Source organism: Mya arenaria, chromosome 9 (genome assembly GCF_026914265.1).
Source record: "Mya arenaria isolate MELC-2E11 chromosome 9, ASM2691426v1".
In the NCBI taxonomy this organism is placed as follows: Eukaryota; Metazoa; Mollusca; class Bivalvia; order Myida; family Myidae; genus Mya; species Mya arenaria.
Genome location: NC_069130.1, coordinates 65392457 through 65416709, shown reverse-complemented (window position 1 = coordinate 65416709; position 24253 = coordinate 65392457). Strand labels below are relative to the sequence as shown.

At 35.4% G+C, this 24253-nt stretch overlaps 1 protein-coding gene across 1 annotated transcript; it reads left to right on the top strand.

The window, feature by feature from the left end:
• Positions 1-3262: 3262 nt before the first annotated feature.
• LOC128246287 (polycystic kidney disease protein 1-like 2) lies at positions 3263-23863 on the top strand. Its single transcript, XM_052964480.1, has 22 exons — positions 3263-3400; positions 3762-3864; positions 4092-4189; positions 5212-5346; positions 5785-6051; positions 7132-7582; positions 7901-7992; positions 8644-8877; positions 9292-9462; positions 9708-9868; positions 10392-10503; positions 10782-10991; positions 11380-11651; positions 12678-12840; positions 13358-13472; positions 19518-19580; positions 19828-19993; positions 20251-20320; positions 20968-21142; positions 21397-21561; positions 22258-23358; positions 23679-23863. Exons 1-22 carry the CDS (start codon positions 3263-3265, stop codon positions 23861-23863), a joined length of 4647 nt encoding a protein of 1548 aa, XP_052820440.1.
• The last annotated feature ends 390 nt before the right edge of the window (positions 23864-24253 follow it).

The following is a 24253-nucleotide window of genomic DNA, read 5'->3' as shown; positions in this document are numbered from 1 at the left end:
ATAGAACATAAAATCACAAACAAGAAATATAGAAGAACAGCACAACACTCCACAAATAGCACAGTGCTACATACTATATATAAAAAATAGGTATGTTTATCAATAATTGTTAGGTGCCGCCTTGGAACGGTCAGTAAAATGTAAATTTACTGGGGACTTAAACCAGTTTATGTGCACAAACCTCACTCTTATCCCAACAATCCTTAATAAAGATAAAACGCAAAAAGTAAATCTTATCAAAACATTAAAAAAAATCCTCTAGCTAAAATGTCATCATTTTGGTTTGCTTACACGTTTCCAACTCTGACCCATAAGTACAAAGTTCATTTTGTCATTTTATTTTTGTTACAGTAGTTGTCTCAGCTCGTGATTGGCTAACTCTCACGTGCGAGAATTGGCAGGGAAACGACGAAAGAAAGACTAAAGGAACAGACAACAATCCACTATTAAACTTCGTCGTGAGGCAGACAACAGTAGGATCTCTGGTTCCAACTGAGCCTATTTTAAGCACACGTAAGGAATAGAAAAATTGTGCGGGACCCATTAATCCAGAATGGCATTGCTTTCAACCTAAAGCAATGTCGTTGCAACATTACACTTTTATAACGCTTGCTAATTCCTGCAATGTAAACACATTGTATTTATCAATAAAATATATTTTATACAAATATACGCTGATCGCAACATTTAATGTTTATTCGTTTTGATGTTTTAGGTGCCACCCGGTCACATGTTATACTGAAAGTTGGAGCACCGCCAACCTTTGGAACGACCCTTAGCGTGGAAGTCACCGACCTTCATAACAACTTTGCCGTTGTCGAAATAGCTGTTACAGTGAGTAGTTGGTGTTTTCCGTCTTAAATAAATAGCTTGTAAAGGTTAATATGTCTTCTTTAATCTTACTTTATAGTTATGAATTACAGAGGTACATACATAGTATATGGTGCAAAATAAAGTATAATATGTGTTTTATTTTTTTTAGCTAATTTCAGCTGCAGCTATGTTGTGCAACGTTAAACATGAACTCCTTATTATTGAACATTAAAATCTTCTTAAAATAGGCAAATCCAGTATTCAACTATTCTGCTGTTACTCCAAACACTGCTGGTGCGGATCTGATCAAGGCCTACACGGATGTAAAGTACCCTTTTGACGAAGCACAACTCCTGAATATGGGCAAAAGTGACATGATTATCTCCCTTATATCGGCTGTCTGCAGCAATCTGCACCTAGTTGAGGTCAGTCAGATGGTATTTGCGTTTTGCGATACAAAACATATGGCTGAATTAAAATGTCTGAGAAAATCAACTTTTGCGAGCATTAAGTTTCCAGTTTAAATTTCACCTCGTGTATCACACATCATTCCAAGGCAGTGGTCCCGTCATCTATTGATTAATTAGCTAAAATGATGCGTGAGCGGCCTGTTTTTGGTGTGATGTCTATGTCTATGTTTCTCAATTACCTTGTGTTTTACTGGCCTTTTGAAAGTGCTGATCCCTTCAAGTATTGTTATTAAAGCTAATATGATGCGGGAGCGGCCTGATTTTGGTGTGAGTATGTTTATGTCTCTCGTTCAACTCGTGTTTCATTGAAGGTGGTGATCCCATTAATTATTGTTATTAAAGCTAATGTGATGCGTGATCGACCTGTTTTTGGTGTGAGTATGTCTATGTCTCTCTTTCAACTCGTGTTTCATTGAAGGTTGTCCCATTAATTATTGTAAAAATTAATATTATGCGTGTGAAGCCTGTTTGTGTGTTTGTACGTCCATGTGTTCCGGTAAGTGGCATGTTGGCTATGATATTGCAAGGACGTTTCAATGACTAATTAGATTGTCGTTCCGCTTTGGCGCGTCATCGCCGGGTTTTAAAGGATTTAATAAAGTTATGGATGTAACTTCCGGGTTGTGAATGGCTAAGTATGTTTTGAAGGAACATGGAATTGGCGCATTTAAAATACGGCCAATAACATTGGCTAGAAAAGCTCAGCTTTGATGGCACGATAATGTAGGCTGTCAACGAGTTGACCGTGCTGGTGTTGAGATGTACGATTAATGATATATTTAATGCAGATGAAGCTTGGTGCTGTCAGCAAGAATTTTAAAGTTGCTTATTCCAACGAGTGACCTTAACGGCTGTTTGAAAAACTCGGTTTTTACGTCAATGTAATCTAGGTAACGAACGAATGGTTCGAGTTGCCTTCGCTTAGACTATTATTGTAGTATGGGTGTTAACTCATATGAACTTGCGGAGAAAGCTCGTCACATCTATATGTCAACCAATAAGCATGCTAGCCGATTTTATAAGTATCTGACAATGCACACACAAATTGGACAACTTGGATAAGGAGCCAATATGAATTAAAATGCAGGTATACTGATGAAGCTTATTATTATATCGCTTTGTGAAATAAAAAGCTCAGAATCCAACTTATAAATTGGAGTTTCAATTTTCTAACTGATTACTGGATAACAAAGGTTGATATTTAAGTATGATAATATTGAGCAAATATGAATGGGAAGCATTTTAGATTTTATATATATATTGTTTATTATTCATAATTGTTTCTCCAAGCTTAATACAAATAATCGTCCTAAGTGAATTAGTAAAGATATTGGAAGAAATGATCACTACGTTGTTCATTTAAGTTGTTAATCAGTCTTTTGGGATATCGTTGAATTTATAATTTGTCTTCATTAAAAGGTACATGTAATGTGTTACAGCCTCATGAGATTAGAGGTCAAACAACTATTCCCTATATCCTATTCTCAAATATTTTCCAAACCATTCCTCCAATTAGCTTCCAATTTGGACACCTCCAGTGCCCAGAGTATTGAATAGCGGGGGCTCAATTCTAGATCTGAATGCAGCTGGCAATACTGATGTCGGGTCTCTTAGTGATGTTTCCGCCGAAGCCAACAATGAAACTATTGATCCCGCTACTCTCGCTATACAAGAGGTATATTTTGTTATATAAGTTTACACAGTGTTCTTCTAGTTTTCTAGTTTTCGTTTTCATACGCTTCGTGTTGTCCTCTGTTAAGGCGTCGTCGACAGCGTCTAACTAAGCTCATACACTGTCAAAAGAAGGATACTAAAATCATAGTAAACGTTTTTGTTTATGATAATTTAAATTATAACTCTTCATTAAATAACCTAGCTAGATTTACTACCATACATTAGCGTATCCTTTTACGTATTGGTTGATTTAAAAAGAAATACGTACACCACAATTATCGTTCATCTTGAAGGTTACGCGCAAAATGGCTTCCAATTTAAGAACTGTGATTGAAAATGACGTCTTCATACGAAGAAAAGGAGACAAGTATTTGACATCGATTGTTTCGAACGCTTTCAACAACATCGCTGCAAAAAGCCAGTATATTGGAGATGACATGAAGGTAAACCATGTTGTTTGACATAAGAAGTTCCAGCTTTGCTGGAATTGAGGACTTTTATACACAGTTAAGCATTTCATATATAATGGTGGTACATGCTTATATATGAAAAAACAACATTTTGTACAGGTTAACAAGCCTTACCATAACTGAAAACGATTGTATTCTGATGGTCATCGTTTGAATATTACGATTGATGATATAGAACAGAAATGGGAAACATATTGAAATGAATCAACACCAGTTGATGTTCCTTACTTTCGCGCTGAAAATAAAGTATCTTGTAGTTTCCCGGTTCTAAAAGATGGCCGTTTATATTTTGGGAAAGGTAATGAAGGTGATGCATTAAATTTTGTTCCCGCAGATTGACCTGATCTTTCTAACGGATGTTCTTGGCCTAGAAACCTTGACCTTTCCAGGCGATTCTACGGTAGATTTGTCAGCTCAGATTGAAACATCCACTGGTGGTAGGATATCTGTGTTTCATATTGTTCATTTTAACCAGTTATTTATAAATTATGATGATTGGTAGAGAAATGAGGTCTAATAATCTGTAAATGCTATTAGAAATCAATCAAGTCTGAAACGGTTCAATGTACCATCTCAATGGCATCTATGACATTTTGAAACAATGACAGATGCATACCATTAAATATTGCAATTTTCACTGGGACATGTTGTTTAAATTGCACAGAGACATATTACATGATGCAGTCAATTGTCAACGCCGCGGTACCAGACAATTTAAAGCAACTACGACCGGTCAACGACATTTATGCCGGCAGAGAACAGGTAAGGTCGCGTGTTTGACCAAAGACAAACTTTCCGTCCGCATATCTTATTTATCAATATGGTTTTGGTTTCGATACCTATAATGTAATGAAAACACAAGGGACAAGCCAAAGTGGTTAAACAATTTACGAACAAGCTTTTAAAGGCACAAGGTAACACTAGACGAGGGACACAGCACTTAAAAAAGCAAAGCATACATTCCACATACAGTACAACACATACTTACCACATACAAAATAACACAAATATACCACGTATAAAACACAGACATACCACATACAAAACAACATAGACATACCACATACAAAACAACATAGACATACCACATACAAAACAACACAGAAATACCACATACAAAACAACACAGACATACCGCATACAAAACAACACAGACATACCAAATACAAAACAACACAGACATGTCACATACAAAACAACATAGACATACCAAATACAAAACAACACGGACATAACTTATACCAAACATCACAGACATACCACGTACAGATCCACACAGATATACTACGTACAAAACCTCACACGCATAACACAAACAAAACAACGCAGACATGCCACATACAATCAAAACAGATAACCCCACGTATAATCAAAACAGATACTCCACATACAATCAAAACAGATACCACCACATACAATCAAAACAGATACCACCACATACAATCAAAACAGATACCCCCACATACAATCAAAACAGATACGCCCACATTAAATCAAAACTGTCACTCAATTCTGTGTTAAATTTTGCAGATGTCAATGTTCAGTACCTTTCTACCTTCTTTAAAAATTTATATGCTAAGTATAAATGTTGAATACACTATAGGTCTTACATATGCTGATTTTTATAATAATATTTTAATTAAAAAGTTCATACCTCAAACTATTAAGCTTTATTATCCTGCCAACGTTTCGGCCATGTTGGTTTCTTTCAATGCATAATAAACACTAGGAAATGATGTTGACGTCAAACACATTTAACATTTATGTTTACCACTGCATTACAGATATCTCAGATGTTGTCCATAATTGGAGGTGGGATAAACCTGACAGATACAAGCCTTAGTGACGACGAGAGGGCCTGGTTGTATTTCCGCCTGCAGAAAAAATTGGCGTTTCAAACAGCAGCCAAGAAAGTAAATGTAAGAACATATACCGCCTCATGCTCGACATTTTGAAAATAAGACGATGTGCATCAATATTAGTTGTTTTAACCTAAAGGTGTACATATAATAATCATCTGGTTTTCTGCATTAAATCGAACTACAAACAGCTGCTACCGCCCGATGTCGTACAGTAATAGCTGTCATTATGATTAGCTATTGGTGATGATCCAAATCACGTGAAGTCTGTAAAAGGCAATATTTTCTTTCATTTGAAATAAATTATTTAGGTAAAATGTAAAAACCAACGCCATTGAATAACTTTAACAACATGGAACATATTCAAAAAGCAAACCAACAACCAACTTGTATCGCTGAAATCCAAAGAAATCCCTACCTGGTAGCTGATATATATTCGACAGATGCGGTCTCTGTGTAAAGTTAGCATTCAGTGTTTATTTGGTTATCCTTTTTCAGGGCAAAAACGCAGCTGCAATGGCGATTAGCCTTGCTCAAAAGAACCAGGACGAGCTTCGAGTCTGCAAAACATGCAGCAATCAAAATAGTACAAAAACGGAACAGCTTGTGTCAAAAAACAACGCAGCGAACATAACGACCAGTATGACCAACACCAAAACATCAGCCTTCCAACTGACCGGGTTAATTGACGCCATTGCAAACAGCAGTGCTGGCAGGAAGAAGAGATCTCTGGAAGACATTGCGGGAGAAGATGTTTCAGTGTCTGTAGGTTACTTCTAATATTCAAACGATTAGCATGGCTACTCGTTAGAGTTAATATACTGATAAAAAATGAACCCGATATACCAAACAAATATATATATATTACGTGTCCTAACGAATTAAAAGCTGCAGTCTCACAGATATACCATTTTTACAAGTTTTTTTAAAAAAAATTGTCTTGAAAAGAGCAAAATTTTGCGTAAAAATATGCAAACCAGTGATATAGGATTGCTGACAAAAATCAGATCGTAGTTTTTCATATTTCCGTTCGAAAATTAGTGTATTTTGGCGGCTTAAGCCGTTACTAAAGGTTTAAGAAAAATGCATTAAACATCAATTTTTGAACTTAAATATAAAAATCTGCGATCTGATTTTCGTCAGCAGTCTTTTATAACTGGATTCCATGGATTTTCGCAAAAAAATGGCTCGTTCCAAGACATGAAAAAGTTGTCAAAACGTTCAATCTGTGAGAGAGCAGATTTAAAACTTCCGTCTTTAAACGAATTTTAAGTACATGCATAACACTATTTCCATACATACGTCACGATTTCCATATTTTTCAAATACTTTTTTTTCGAATAAGTGTAACAAAGACACTGTTTCACGCCGGCATTTATTTACCCTAGACTTCAATAGAACAAATAAATGAAGACAATTTTGTAAAACGAGCTATTTATTATAACGTAGCTGGTAAAACATGTTATATGGCTGTCCCCGTTTCTAACGCATTCAAAATTAAATTAGGCACTGTTTTGAGTTCGTTTCGTTGCACGAACATAACCAAGTGGTAGTTCAGAGTGTGCTTAGTAACTGAATCACAAAATTTTAATAAAGAAGCACCATGGCGACAAGATTAAAGTACTTAGTTGATATAATTTAAAAAAAAAAAAAAAATGTGAATGAATACTATACTACATGGTCCATGTATTTCTTGTTCATACTGTATGGAGTATTTCTGATTATCATGTATGGATCAACTGCTAGTGTGCCTTAATAATACTGTAGTAGCAACATCGACAAGCCAGGTTCCATGAGCAATCAAACTGTATTGAACCTAATTATTAAACTATTTTCTGATTTCAGGCCTTTGAATTCACAGAAAATGTTTACATGTATGATACGGACGGCATGTCGAGTTATGTCACATCGAATGTATTACGTATCGACGTCAAAACACCAACGGCGCGTGTAACACCCGGTTATATTACGTTTGAACAAGACGTCATAACGCCTGCCGCTGTAACTATTTCTCCCAAGGACATAGTTGACGACGAAGATGCATCTGAATTTACATACCATCGTTTTATATACGGAAAAGCAAGCGATAACGTCTGTTTGATGGTCAAGCCAATAGGGGTTGTCACATTTAAAACATACGACGTATATTTGGGGCTCAGCGTGTCTCCCTCAATCAAGGAGTTTCATTTGAAATTTACGTTGGATGTTGAAAACAATTGGCAGACGTGCATTGACTCCAGAGAAATGATTGGACACACGGGATCTGTCTATTACGCTGTACATGTACCCGGAGAAGGTAATATCGTTTAGTACTTTTAATGGATCGCTTTTTACTCTATTTGGATAATAATAAATTATAATAGGTTCTATAGATTTACTATTGCACATTATTCCAGGTAAATACACATAGAAACACAACACAAAAGTAACCTTTATCTACGCTACGTGTTTCTTTTTGTCATAGTTGTTGATGTTTTCAATAAATTTGTCTTAAATAGAAGAATTAAGACCATAATACTGACTAAATGTTTACAATCCATTCATCGTCGTGTGTAGCTAAGAAAGAATAACAGCAAACGCAATGAACACGCTCGTATTATTCAATTGCTTGCAGTGAAACAGATTGACTATAACCTCACATTGATAACTGTTGGGTGCCTGACATGGAACGAAATGCAGACAAAATGGGAAACGGACAAATGTGAGGTAATTCATGAGTAAATTATGCATGCTTATTCTCAAAATTAACATTAACAATATAGGTGTACACTTGATTGATTTACACTAGAAACTTTTTACTTATTTGACACCAAAGACCAAACCAAAATCATATGAGATGTGTACAGATAAGAAATATTAGACTTTATAAATGGGGTGTTCAATTAATGGCTACGTGGCCACAATTCCCTAGTAAATGCGCCAATATTTCGTTATGTCTTTTGTTTTGATCATTTAAAGTCAAACAAGTTAAACATAATAGTGCTTTAAAATTAAAACCGTTTTTTCTGCATCCTTCAAGTGTAAACGTATATCGTGCCCCTTTAAGATGATAACTGGGTTTCGCTGGTAGGCACGTCCCTGTTCTTAGTGTGCATAACATATTCTGTGGTAGCTACTAGAGTAACTGGGAAGTTGAACACAATGATATGCTTGATTTTTAAATTTAAGTCCAATTGTTTAAAAATAGTTCGTAGTCTTTGCTATTAATTAATAGTTAATATTTTTATCAGTTTAATCTTTTAATAATGTGTTTTTACATACATCAACAAAGAAAGTATGACCAGTTATGATGTAATTAGATGATTTAACGTAAACGAGGTCCCGCTATTGCAATATGTTTCTGTATTATGATTTAAGATGGAATGGAAACCGTCAGTAAATAGAATCGTTTGTTTTTGCAAAGAAGTTACGGATCTTGTTTTTGCAAATTCTTTTTTCGTTGCACCCAATACGATAGACTTTGCGACAGTGTTTCTCAAATTTTCTCCACTGAGCCAAGCTGCAGTTCTAGGTGCTCTGTCAAGTCTACTGTTGATATACATCGTGGCAGTGCTGTTTTTGATCGGATTGGATAGGCGGGACCAGCTGAAGGTAGATGGTTATTTATGATATCACAAGAAGCCTTTAATTTTATATGTAGACATACTTCTTAATTCGAATGCTTTAAGGTATATTAAATTTACACCAACGGTTATTTGGAAGATGTGAAAGTACAAAGGGACTGCAAATGACTGCGTGTACGTGCACTTGTATGCGTAGCTACACGTACGTGTTATTGTTGCATTTAATTAACAAACCCGTAAGCTACCCAATAATGGCATAAATATAATGACTCTACGTAGTGCACAAACAGAAACTCTACAATATTTGAAATTAAACAAATTATATAGGCTTAGCAAGAATCTAACAACATGTATTTTTAAATTGACCTACTGTTATTCAGAACAAAATAAAAACATAAGTCAATTACGACCGTGATTTCAAACAATAGGATTTCCTTCACAGTGGGGTGTTACACCATTACGCGACAACGCTCTTGGAGACAGCAACTACTATATGATAAAGGTTATGACAGGAATGCGGCGGGGGGCAGGGACCACATCTAGAATCGCATTTGTTTTGACCGGAGCCGAGGGCGATACTGGTCCGCGTGAAATGTTCGATGGAGTAAGAAAGGTGAATCAATTATGTGAAAACAGAATTGAGACATACTCCATTAAAACTATATTTAGTTTAATTTCTAACTAGCAATCTACGCACGGACAGCTCTAGATTCAGATACAGACATTTAATTTACTATAATTGACATAAATGTTTCTGTTTCACTTGATTTGAATATGTTTTTGTAATTGTTGCTGCTTTATGAACTAGTGTTACAAATTATATTGTAATGTAAATGTTGTTGTTGTTTTGTAATCAAGGAATTTAGCACTGGAAGCGTTATGTCATTCTTCATGGCGACAAAGCGACACTTGGGACCGCTAGAACACCTTTACATTTGGCATGATAACCAGGGTGATGGGGACGAAGCCTCGTGGTATCTCAACCAAGTTGTTGTCTACGACATTGAAACTAAGACAGTGTATGTTGATCTTAGACTTTACAGATACCCCATTCCAAAGCACACACTACCTCATTAGTAATCTCGGTTTGATGCAATTTTCGATTGACATTGATTTTTATGCACCACCTTATTATTGATCTCACATATTGTGGTGAACTTCTAGATTTTCATAAATACCCGACACAGCAGCTGAAACTAACAACCGTTTCCAAAAATAAGTCTTTGAATCCAGTCTAGATGATGAAATTTTAAAGGCAGTCGGATATTTGTACCACAAACTGTTTTTAAAAAATATGACAGAAAACATGTTTAAAACTTACCGAATAATCGTTTTGAATATACGCATAAGCAGCAAATGAAAGTTCACTCGTTTAAAAAGTTTTATGCTTTCATAACCACTAGCTTGTGCGGATGAATGAACTGCTTGTAACTGTTAATGTTTCCTGGTAATCTTTGATTATTTGACTGCCATAATACTCCGGCTGGTTTTGCTCTGTAGACTCATTTTTAGTTCATATATTATAAACCTATTTTATTACAGGTACACCTTTGTTGCAGAGAAATGGCTGTCGGTGGAAACGGAAGTTGATACAAATATCCCAGTTACAGCACCTGAGAAACCAGTGCAGTTTGAAAGCAGATTTTTCTATCAGGTGTGTTGCTGTACTGTATATTGATATACTGTTTTTTTAGTTTTGACATATGTGATAGCCTTACATTTGAATGAATAAATTTGATTTACACAATATCTAGCTAGTCAACTTACCATCCGTTTTATTCTTTTTATTCATGAACATGGCTTTCAATGAATCAAAGGTAATAAGCACTTACTGGATAAAGTGACACATAAAACATGTTTGTATTGTGTAACATAACACATGACTTTAGACATTCAAAATATACACTCAGCAAATGTTTCATGTCTTTTTAGACACGAGACCGGCTGTCAGAGAGTCACATGTGGGTATCGATTCTATACCGACCGGAAACAAGCACTTTTACCAGGGTTCAAAGGGCATCCTGTGCTCTGGTGTACATCAGTCTTACCATGATTGCCAATGCCATGTATTTCAACCCTGAAGAAGAGTATGAAAGTCCGCCACTTGTTCAAGCCGGACCATTTAGATTCACAGCGCAACAGGTTGTTTTTTTCAACTCATCTTTTTTCTATTGCTAGTTCACACCTTAAGCGTTTAGTGTTAGTTCTTTTATTTAAACAATTACCACGAAGTTGTGCGAGGTCGAACTTCTTCGACACGTTAATATACTTAAGCGGGTCAAATGTTTTGGTCTACGATATGGTTGATTATATGGACGACACGTGTGCAATAGATAAATCATGTCTTTTTCGGTTTTTGTTTGTGTAATTCATATGTTTTAAGCTTAATTGTCGCCAAGCTAAATAAAAGAACATTTACATCATAACAAATCGTGCTAAAATGCATGTATAATATTCATTGTACTTTGAACATTCATTTGAATACTTAATATCTTTTGTCTGGATCTCAAAATAAACTATTGCATTACAGATTTTCATCTCAATAGTGTGTGCCCTTATAACAACCCCTCCTGTGATGCTCCTCATATTTCTGTTCAAACGAACCAAGCGAAGACCTCCAGGAGCTGGAATATACTGCAGTTGTTGCTGCGGTGGATCGTGTTGCCGATCGTGCAGTGTTTGTTGCTGGCGATTGTTTAGAACACCAGAGAAAGAGAAACAAAGGCTGTATGAGCAAATGTTGAAAACGAAAATGCTTTGCGCGAATGTGCCAGAATTCTCTGGATTTTACCTTCCCTGGTGGTAAATTGCTTTTGTTTTTTATCCTTCTACATGTATAAGCCTTTGCTTCTTGCCGATTCATCAGCATATAATTATAACATCGTTACGCAGATGCCATGTTTTATGACCCGTAATGTTGAACACATGCTACCAAAATACAAAACATCTAAATATGAACATATTTGACAGGCTTCGGAACAAAATATCTACATTTACAAGTAGCAACCCGTACACGTAATATTGCAGTTGGTTTTAAAGTCGCTTCCAAAATATCTCTTTCCATTTGTACGCGTAGGCAAGTCGATAATCGTATAAAATGCTGTCCATGTGACTCTATCGTCACCAATATCGTTCTGCTTGCATCAGCCTGTGTACATGTACATCGTAGGTAATAATTTTTGCATGTGTAATTGATATCGACAATTCGCTTTAAACGTGTACAACGTATACATACACGGACAGCGTAGGGAGCTAACAGTAGCCCACACGTAAATATGGGATAACCGCTGAAGGCTTAATAAATATAAATACTGGAAGGGTACCTTTAGTTTAAAACAAAGTTAATATTGTTCGGTGTTTTTTACAAATTATAAATTTGTTTTTTTTATAATTTGTGTGAAATAAACAAAAGATGGATTGATTAGTGTGTTAACATGTTCAAACATACTCAATTAATTGCACATTGTGTTATTTACCACAGTTGATTACATATCAACATATAATATAGCCTGCATACTCAATAACAGCTCATATAAGCTTGTCACAATATGCTTAATTCTAAAATATAAGCATAATTTTAAAAATGACTACCTAATATATACCGAATGTAATTTTGGTCTGAGAACGTAGAAACTACAGTAGTTTGTAATGATAATTAAGTGGATGGAGAGGAATCACCTACTATTCGTCCATTTGCGTGTTTAGCTCGGATGCATATCGAGTATATATGTCAACAGAGGTATTTCTGTTCACGATTAAAATAAGGCAACATATTGTGGATCGAATCAAAGCATGTTTGTGCGATATAGGTTTTTTGTTTATTTTCAGGTGCATATATTTTGCATGGGCCTTGTTTTTAGCGGGTACAATTGTCCCAGCATTCTTTGTGTTGTTGTACAGTATGCAGTGGGGAAAACAGAAGTCAGAAGAATGGTTAACTTGTCTTTTGATGTCCATGTTTGAATCAATGTTGATCGTGGATCCTTTCATGGTACTATAATATATATATATATATATATATATATATATATATATATATATATATATATATATATATATATATATATATATATATATATATATATATATATATATTTAAAACATCACGCAAATGTCTTTTAATCAAATATTCAAATTGAAACCCTGAGGTACAATGTTAGGCCAAAACGACACTGAGCAAAAGACACAAATGTACAGACACCATTTAATGGGTATTTCTCTAATTAATTATATTTCTAAGACATATTGGTGATGCCAATGATTAATGGTATGAATTTAATGACTTGATTTATTTTACAAATTTCCATTGCTTTGACAAGTGTTCATGTTGTCTTTTGGGGTTCTCGAATGCATTATGTATATCTTAGGTTTTAGAAAACAAAAGTGCTAGATGTGGCTCATATAATTTCAAAATATTGCGTTTCGGCCACAAATTTACAGTATGAAAACTGTTTATATGAGTCTTTTGATGTAAAACAATAAATGATTATATTTCTTAATTGACTTAGGTTGTGCTGATAGCATTTGTGTTAGCCTGTATCTTTAAAACATCGAGAGAGGACAAAACTATCGACGTTAGTGTTATGATTGAAAACTACCGGAAGTCAATAGGAGAAACTCAAGGTAAGTTTAACTGTTGTTATCGCGTTCGATAACGCTGTCAGTTTTGTGTATATATATGTTCTTTATTTCCTCTTGAAGAGATACATACATAATTATAATAAAGAGAACAAAAATACATGCACATACATAGCAAAGCAATTGATATAAGAAAGACAAAACATGATTAACTAATGATTAAATGCAAACATATGATATAAGAAAAAAACATATAATAAATTAATACAATTTAACAGATGCAATCATATGATGTATAAGGTAATATAATGAAATGTTCAAACATAAAAAATGTGATTCTTTATGACGTTATCAATATTTGTTCATTTAGTGTTGATTTACATGCATATATATTTTATACATTATTATAACGACAAAATGACTTTATGTATTGACAATATACATAGTTTCATGCTATCAATATTTATACGAATGCTTTAATCAATTACAAGTGTTATTACATCTTTATAGCTTTGCATAAGCTTATAATTGAAAATGCAATTTTATTACACATAAACATTTAAAAACATAGCTAATTGCGATACGTACAAAGTGTTTATGAACCTTCTTGCTAGAAAATGCATGATGCCTTTTTCCTAACAAATATTGTAACTTTGTTTCATCATCACAATTAGTCAAACACATGGATACATCATTGATAAACTCATTTGAAATAATATCATAGAATCGTATTCTTATGTCTGATGATAAATGGCAGTAAAATACAACATGATTTACAATATTGTCAACTACATCACCACACGCATGGCATAATGTCGGTCCCCTATTATCATACGGGTTTGGTGATATCCAGAGTTTGCTCACTTCCAGTGCATGTCGGCGTGACCGGAAGTCTGATGCGCATGTCCATATTATCGCTGGTTCAATACTTGTATGCAAACATCTGAATCTTGTAAAAGAAGCATCGTTTTGTAATCTCTGTTTCCATTTATTCAAATGGTGTTGATACACTGCTTTTTTACAAGTGATCTTCCAAGCTGATTTCGTAGGAAATTGTCCTGTGTATGAATATCTTGTAATAACTGGAAGCAGATTGTACTTTGATAGTATGTTAATTATATCCGGTATGTATCCCCGTTGAGTGATTTTATTTGTTCGACATGCATACATGGCTAGCCGCAGGTTGAAGATTTGCTTGGAGAGTACATGCACTGGCATATTACAAAGACATTCAAGAAACGTTAGTTTTTTAATATCTATTTGACTTTCTATTGACTTCATACCGAGCATCGCCAAGCATATATCAGTACGAGTTCGTATAGGAAATCGCTGTATTAGTTTTGCAGCCATTCGTATAAAGCGTTCTAGTTGCAGATAGTTTGTCTTCGATAAGTTGTTCCACAGTTCTGCCCCAAAAAGGAGTTTTGATACACATATTTTTGACACTAATTCTGCTGACGTAAGTGGGTTAATTAAACAGGTTCCGACGTTCAGCGACAACAATGAATAAAATGATGCTTCAGCTTTTCTGCATGCGACCGTAACTTTATCATTATCTGTCAATTTGTCATTTAGCTGTACACCAACATGTCTTAACTTGTTCGTGTGCTCAATTTTATTATGTCCTAGGTAAAAACTATTGCTCGTCTTATTCCTGGAATGGTCTCCAAATATCATAATGAAGCTTTTTGCTGAATTAATCATATATCTAAATTTGCAGGTGTTTTCATACGCAGTATTTAGTAGATTTTGGAGCCCTGACGGCGATATTGCACTTAAAGCGATGTCGTCTGCTAAAGTAGTATTGCTCGTTGCTATGTTGATGATATTTGTCCCCTGGTTACTTCGCTCCAACAATTCGAGGAGGCCGTTTATGAAGAGGTTGTAGATCCAAGTTGAGAGTATCCCACCTTGCCTTATCCCTTGTTTTACCGGGAAAAAGTTAGACGTTAAGCCATTTGCCGATATGCAACTATACATGTCAGTGTGAGCGTCAACAATTAATGACCACGTTTTGCCTGTTATCCCCAGTTCTGCAATCTTGTAAAATACTGCATCCAACCAAACTGTATCGAACGCCATTCTCGTATCGAGCATCGCAACATATACTTTATTATTAAGTTCTAGATTGTGATATATTGACTCTTGTAGGTTAAAAGACGCAGTTATTGCCCATGTGTTCTTCTGATAAGCATTCTGTTGACGGTTTGGAAACTTAACACCAGTATCTTTCATCCACGTAGTTATTTTACTGTGCAAAACCTTTTCAAAAAGTTTGTAAATTACTGGCAGTAGTGTTATGGGTCTGTAATTTCTTGGGTCACTTCTTGGTTTGCCGTTATCTTTGTAAGCTGGTATGATAAGTCCCTTTTTACACATTTTAGGAATAATTCCTGACACAATTATTCGATTAAATAAAAATGCCAGTGCTGCACACAATGCTTGTCCGCCGTAGATCAGATGCTCGTTAAAAACTATATCATATGATGAGGCTTTTCCTTTATTAAGCGTTTTAATATACGATTTTATTTCTTCGCTAGATATTGAGGCTAATTCTGGCGCACTAACCACATCGCTACCATTAATATCTTTTAAGCGGTGTACTTCTTTTTCAACAGTTTCTTTGAAATTGTTGTCAAAATGGTCACAGTTGAGGGGGGTATAAACGTCTTTGAAATACTTGGTAAAAATTTCAAGTATACTTTCTGGGTCCCTGGCTGTTTCGTTTTCGTATGATAGTTGACTGCATACAGTTGATTTTTTATGTTTTCTAGATTTTACTAAGCTCCAAAATAGTTTGTTATCGCATTCAGCTGCTTCTATAAGTTGATTATTAAATGTCCTTTCAACTTTTTCAATCGCCGCTTTTTGTATCGTAACAAAACTTCGTTTATATCTTTTATATGTTGCATATGATTCGTGATGCCATCCACGTGGCTGTCCCTTCGCTATCCAACATTGCCTTGCTTCACACTGTTTATTATATGCGCTTTTAACTTCCTGTGCCCAGTAAGGCTTTGCATGACGGTTATATTTCGTATGTGGGAGACATTGTTGTGACGCTGATGCTATTGCTTTAATGATTGTATTATATATCACGTTAACATCTTCCGTTTCCTCAATTTGTAAACGTCCGGTTAAGCTTTCTTCGTAAGCGGATATATGCGTTTGGTTCAGTTTATGCCATGCAATGTGACGTTTTATATTAACATCAGTTGTGCGCATAAATGGTACAGAAATAATTGCAAATACAGGTTAATGATCAGATACAGAGAACATATCATCATCTAATATTTCAACATGCTGAAACAACTCTTTATCGCAATTTGAAATAATAATATGGTCTAACATAGATTCCATAGTAACATACGTAAATTTAGGACCTTTACATGAAGGTAGATGCATTAAAGATAACATATTATTTGACATTACGAAATTAGAGAATAATAAACCTCGTACATCGTTATGACTATTTTGTATAGTAATTTCGGAATTCATGTCTCCAAAGAACATAACAATACCATCAGCAGAGTATGTGTTATAAATCGCATATAGGGAATTTATATAGTTTTCAAACATATCATTTGGATAATTTGCTGAAGGCATATATACACAAAACGCAAATATCTTTACGGATACACAGTCTATCTCTATACCGCATATTCTGTCATTAATTGATTCGTTAATATGTTTAATACTGTAGTCCAAATTTGATTTGTACATAATACATACACCGCCCTTTCCACAGCGTATATTATTATATAGATTAACATTTTCGTCACATACGGTAATGTTTCTATATCCATGTTGTATTGTATCAACAAAGTATTTTGAATGGTTAAACAGTTTATGTTCGGTAATAAAAGCTATGTCTATATTTTGTGAAACTAACAGATTCGATAGACTTGCCGCTGAGGACATTATTCCTCTCACATTCCACGTACATATGCGTAAGTTCTTATCATTTGGTATAGATGAATTAGTTAATGTCATGGGATATTGGGTGATGAGCATGTCCGTTGTATAAATCGCCTTGCTCAGTGTGACCTTGTCCGGAATGATAAAAGTCATTGTCTGGGCCACGGTAAGCGTTCACGTTCGCATTACGATTGTTATATTCACCGTGTGCGTTGTATGAGTCACGATTGTAACTACCATGGTTGTAGCCACGATGCTGATGATGGTTGTCTGCGTCTTTTCGATGACTGTTCCACTGTCGTCTTGGCATCCACGCGCGGCACTTCATGAAGCTGGGCCAAAAGTCACAGTCCTCAATTAAGTAGCTTTGGTAGGCGGGAACTACGATCTTCGCTGCCAAGTCTCCTGATTTACACTTGAACACATAAGTGTCGACAGGAGTAACACAATTGTCAGTTAAATATTTCGTTAGTCCGCTCTCCGATGAATCTGGGTCGATGTTGGTAACGAAATATTTACGTGTGCGCCCATGATATTTCCCCTTGAACGTGTAGCTAGGTTGCACATTTACGTTTGGATTCGCATCATTCTGTCTTGCAGAGGTTATGATGGTCTCGATATGATTAATATTCCTCATTGATTGATCCCCGTGTTCTATACTGCTATTAGTTTGTACTGTAGTATTTGGGTGTTTATCAGGAACCTGCGGGACACAATTGTGCGTTACGTTCGGTCGCACCCATTTTGCCTTCTCATGGTCGTAATAGATCCTTTTGGCCGACGTTTCATCAGGAACATTTGATCTTGCATCGCTCTTGGTTAGATCACCACTCGCAATATTACTTTCACTATCGCATTGTTCATTTGCAGATAACGTGTCAGTGGTTTCAATGTTATCTTTGTTTCCCGTTTCGTTCGGTTTGGTGAGTATCTGCGCAATATACAGTGGTTGATGCTTTGGTGGCTGGTGATGCGCCTTTGTCTGTTCCTGCTGCTGAATCTGATGTTTGTGCACAGGTTTATTTATCTCTGTCTCTGTGTTACGAGCTTCAGTGTTTGTGGTTGCATGTCCCTGTCGGACTTCATCCGCGTAGGATTGTGTTTGTGATTCAACAGACATGGTTGATATGTCGTTCTTTTGATGTACACAGCTTTGTTTTATCTCATCGATCGTGTAGTCCAGTTTCGTAGCATAAGCTTTAATGACGTTAATGTTTGTTTCATTTATAGTATTAATTCTTTCTTCATTTTGAATTAAGGAACTATACAGTTTTGTCGTCAGACTTTTCATTTCCTGCTTTAATGCCTGATTTTCATTCTTCACCGTGTGAAGATCTGAATTTAGTTTGCGTATTGTGTCTCTATCAGTCTTTAATTCATCCTGCAGGGAAGTGTATTTATTCCCTAGATCTATTACCGATGCTAACACTTTACTTAGTTCCATTGTGAATTCAGTGCTGGGTATCGCCTCTTCTTAAGTGTCCCTGGACGTTTCTTGTGTTGGGACTTGTGGTTTTATTTTTGTAAAAACTGTTTCTATTTCGCTATGGTCTCCCTGTAGAAAGGCATTAATGACGTTTGGTACATATGTCTTCAATTGTATTATGCGTAAATGGTTGATATGCTATTACTCTGGCTATATTTCGTAACTCCGTTATAGCAACAGTGAATAACAATTTAATGCATTCACCTATCTTGTTATGGTGTCCTCATCCTTTGACCAACGTCATTATTCAGTGTTACTATTGTTGTGGCAAAACAATTTGGAGCAAAAGGAAGACGTAGAAATATGTTCCGTGCAGATTTTGACGTCATTCCTTTCAAATAATCACTTAAAGTCTGATAAAGATACAATGCAAAACAAATTGAATTTTGTGTAACATATTATTACATATACATAAAGACGTGTATATTTATTGGAGCATAAAATATATGTATATATTTGCACATAACAAAACACTTATATAATCCAATTTATACCGTCGACACCGTCTAACCATTATATAGTTAAGTCATTATAATACAACTAAGGCAGTTAACTTTTTGCCCTTGTCTCTTCATGGAACGGTACAAGTACACGGTATCTGTTTCATAAGTTATTGAAAAGTCATTGTATTTTATTGTTCATAGTAAATAACGTTTGTGTGTTTTTAACATTTCTAATTGTTGCAGATAACGTATCTTCAAGCATCACCATACTGAAACGCCTTACGGACGAATATCGGTCTTATGTGTGTACGTATATCACGTCCTGCAGTGGCTGTCAGAATAGTTTATTACTCCTTTATATAGGCATATGTTATATCTGCCATTTAACCAAGATAGCTCGTACACTTAGAACTTAAATCACAGTAATAGCGTGAACACTTATGATAGATATTAGAATCGATGTAAACACTATTTTCATTATTTAAAATAACATAAAGTAGCGAATCAATTACCGTACAACGGTATCACGTATCTATCGACTGTTTATTTTCAGCACTTCCTAGAAGCATCACACAACCCTTAAAAGGAGCGAACCTTGAACGAGTTGCAAATATCTGGAAAAATGAACAAGATTTAATGGCAGTTTTCAAGGACATTATTCTCAATCTGCTGTTTATGTTCATCATTTTCTCTATTGCATTTAGCAATCGGGATGACAGGTATATTATGAAATAATCAGAAGATTGTGTAAACATGTATTTTAGATGTCCATTGTAACCACATCGTGTGATAAAGTATTTTTCTAAGCTGCAAATCGCCATAACGCTTATTCTAAAACCCTTTTGTCTGTGATAAGCACATGTATTATACATTCTAATAACATTGTTGTTGTGCAGACGTTTTCCTTACATCACAATAGACCCTTAAATCTTAAGTCGATTTTAACGCAGATGGTTTTTGAATTGTGTATCTAAAGGTCTTACCAACTTCACGAGGTAATAATCAACCAGTTTGTGACGCCATGGAGACAGCCACACTTTGCGCAGGTGAGTTTCTTTGGCGTTTTTATGTAAACAGTACGTATCTTTTTCAGCATCAGCTTTTGCATTGCAGGAACAGTATTAAACAGTTCCCAATCCAAACAAAAAGGTCTTAAGTGAATACTATCAGCACATTTATGTATTGAATGAGGACAAAGGTGAAATGTCCATGAAAGCTTTCAAAGTTATATAAAATGGGTTTTGTCCATGGCATTGTCATAAAAAGTATGGAAAGAAATGCGCACAGATTCCATATAAATTATTTTAACTAGAATATTTTTAAAATGATTTAATCAAGTGATAATGAAAGAGTCAACATAAATTGATAACATATATCAAGCAAAATGTATCTGGTGTGCCCAGACTGGGAATTGAACCCGGGTCGACTTGGTGAGAAACGAGTGCGCTTACCGGTTCGCTAACCGGAAAACTGTCTGCGTCTGCATTCCTTCAATTTTTCGTTTATTTGATATGTATTTATGTCTTAAATTAAAATTAGTGTACGTGAAATGTCGATGAATACGCACGAACGCACATTGGTCATCTCTTCCGTGATCTTGGTTTGTTCAGTATGTCTTAGTCTTCGGAAATGTCAGTGACACAGTTTTGTTCTATACGAGCCGTTTGAAGCGTTTGAATTCACTCTGTTTTAGATAAAGACCCAAGGAGACATGTACAATTGGCTCAATGTGTCTGTTATACCAAGCTTATTTCCGGAGTTCGATATAAACGGAAGTCCACTGCATTGGTACGACAAGAAATTCATGGCTGGTTACAATACCATGAAGCTTGGACCCCCCAGGCTGCGGCAGCTACGGGCAAAAAACGGTTGGCATTAATTTTAATATAATGTGATATGATAAATGTATACAAGTGAGTCAAAATGATCTTTTTGTCAATGCCGAGTACACAAATAGGGCTAAGATGGACCATTACAAACGTGCATATCTAATATATCAATAGGTGTAATACGTTAAACAAAACCATGTCCCTGTAATTTATAAATGAATAACAACTATAACCATTTAAGCGAAATATGTGTGTAATTACAAAATTTATCAAAGATCTGACATATTAAACAGGCACAACGTGTTTTATACCATACATCGGAGACGTGCAATGCTTTGATGAGTACAGCATTTTCACAGAAGACGAGGAAGAGTTCTGTATTGGTTGGGAGAGTACGCCGTGTAACGATATTGAGAGTGCGTTCAATGTTTCTGTTGATGCCTGGAGCTTTACATCAGGTTTGATCATTTTTGAAGAAAATAATTTATTACATGCTTTCCGGTGGGTTAAAGAGAGTTATTAGTGAAATAAAAATGGTATTTCATTGTATCAAACTGTTTTGAAATTTTGCCGGCCCTCAATTGCAAATCAAACGTCAGCGTAAACAGGGCTTGGATACAAACTTAACGAGGTCGTTATGTTCGTATACATTTTGGCGCTCTTTTCTGACAACAATTTACTGTAATTTTTACTGTAATTTCTTATCCTTTTGATAAAAAGCATATAATAAACAGAGACAAATGTTTGTTTCAGTGTCACAATTTATTTCACCTCGCGAATAGCAAAAGTAAATATTTCGCTCGTGGCTACGCCACTCGTTAAATATTGCTTTTGGTGCCCACTCGGTGAAATATATTACGATCTTACAAGTCAAATAATTATCCTCTTCAGAGTTTTCAGTTACATGTAAGCATTATAAACGACCGAGTTCAGTGATTTAAAACATATAGGTATGACCGAGTTTGGCTTATTCCGCTGAGTTTAAAAATTTCCAATATTATATACGACAGAGATAGGTAAATTGCAACATTTTCGAGAACAAATGATCATTTGTTTCGATTAAATTGGGATCAATGAAAGGACGAATCAACATTCTCTTCATAAACGAACAACATATCATTCTTGAACAAATATGTACTATTTTATTTCATAAGCTGTCGACATTTGGGGACTGCCTTTGTCTGGATTTTACACAACTTACGGTGGAGGAGGATATATCGCACAGTTTGACGTTGGTAGAGACGTCTCCATCGAACTTGTAAACGAATTGTTTCGATCGTTATGGGTCGATCGACAGACGCGGGCTGTTTTCTTCGAATTCACGCTATACAGTCCTTCTACAAATATGTTTATTTACAACGTATTCCTGATAGAGTTTCCACAAACTGGGGGAGCTTTTACAACATACTGGGTGTATCCGATACGGGTGTATACGCATGTTGGTGCGATTGGAACGTTTACTCTATTTTGTGAAGTTATTTTCGTCATCTATTTAGTCGTCCTTCTCGTTAAATTGTGCATACGTATTTATCAAAAACGAATGGAATTCTTTTCCGAGTTCTGGCAAGTTTATGAGCTGCTCATGTTCTCTCTCGGTGTGACATCAATTGCAATATATGCTATTCGTCTAGGGTTTACCTACATGACAATTGACAAATACAAAGAAAACATAAAAAATTTCGTCAACTTCAGCCATATTGTTTTTTGGGATCAAATTCTTGTCGCCTGTTTAAGCATTCTTGTGTTTATGGCAACTCTTAGATTCTTGGAGGTGTTTGCTACTTCAAAGAAAGTCAGTGCTTTGGTAAATGTGTTTCGAGAATGTGGTAAAGACTTGTTTTGGTATGGCACAGCATTTCTACATATGTTTCTAGGCTTTTCTTTCCTAGGATACCTGTTGTTTGGATCTCGTCTGTTGTCGTATATGAGCGTCTTCAAGTGCTTAGGCACGCTGTTCATTTCAATGATCGGGAAAAGCAAATTTACTGAAATCAATGAAACGCAGCCATTGTTGGCTAAGATATATTTTCTCTTTTACATTTTGACCATAGTATTCTTTGTGTTATCTATCTTTCTGTCCATTCTTGGTGCAAGTATTGATAACTCTGTTCAAGATGCAAAGGCAGACAGTAAAGAAGATTTATTTGAGCTTCTGATACGTAAAGTGAAAACAATGATTGCAAAGCCAGACGCCAGTAAGAAATCCTCACCGAATATGCCATCTCAGCGCTCAAGTGATAAAATCAATCGAATGTGTAAGCATCAAATTATATATATATATATATATATATTAACTTATGAATTCACTTTTGAATACATAATATTTAATCAACCTTTTTTTTAAAACAGCAGTTTATAAATAATTATCAGGCCTTTATAAGTCAAACAATTCAGTCACAAAAGCTCCATGAAGTATCATATTAGCTCTATCAACGTTTGCTAAACTACATAAAGATGTGTTTGCAAGAGAACACATTTTCATTTGAATTAAAAAAAAAACTAATCTAACGGTGTTAGCTTTAACATTGTAATAGTAATGTCATAGTACGTATTTATTATGTGTTGTTATTTTCAGTGTCTTTGACGCCTCCTCCGTTCCAAGTATTCCATTTGGGGGACTCACAGACAGGGAATCAAGGGAGTAAGGCCATCATGAACAATTTGCTATCTCCAAATAAACTTGAAGAAAGGATCAATAGCCAGGCGTTAAGCCGTAAAAAATCAGACCGGCGAAAAAAAGGGCCAGTTTCTTTGGATTGATTTCATTCGTCGCAGTGAATCGGATTTTTGGATCAACATGACATGAACACTCATTAACAGATGATATATTTATATACTAAACTAGATGTACAAGAAAGAAGATTTGTAACAAAATCATTTGCGTCAAAACGCGTAAGGTCTGCATCAGTATATCACGTTTTCGACACGTTTGGACTTTTGTGAGCATTTGACTATGAACGGGTTGCTACAATATAATTCGCCATCGGGTCGTGGGTCAACATAATGTTCTAAAGCATATAGTAGTTAAATGAATCTATATTGTTTACACGTTTCTGCATTTGGATACAAAATACTTTTCTATCATTTTTCATTCAGACATTTTTAAATATGCGCTCTTTTGCCAAGGGGTTTTCATTATACATGCCTACA

Coding starts and splice junctions, on each gene's coding strand:
- LOC128246287 (XM_052964480.1), top strand. CDS start 3,263: ATGGCTTCCAATTTAAGAACTGTGATTGAAAATGACGTCTTCATACGA. Junction 9,463..9,707: donor TGTTCGATGGAGTAAGAAAG/GTGAATCAATTA, acceptor TTTGTAATCAAG/GAATTTAGCACTGGAAGCGT. Junction 19,994..20,250: donor TTTAGCAATCGGGATGACAG/GTATATTATGAA, acceptor GTGTATCTAAAG/GTCTTACCAACTTCACGAGG.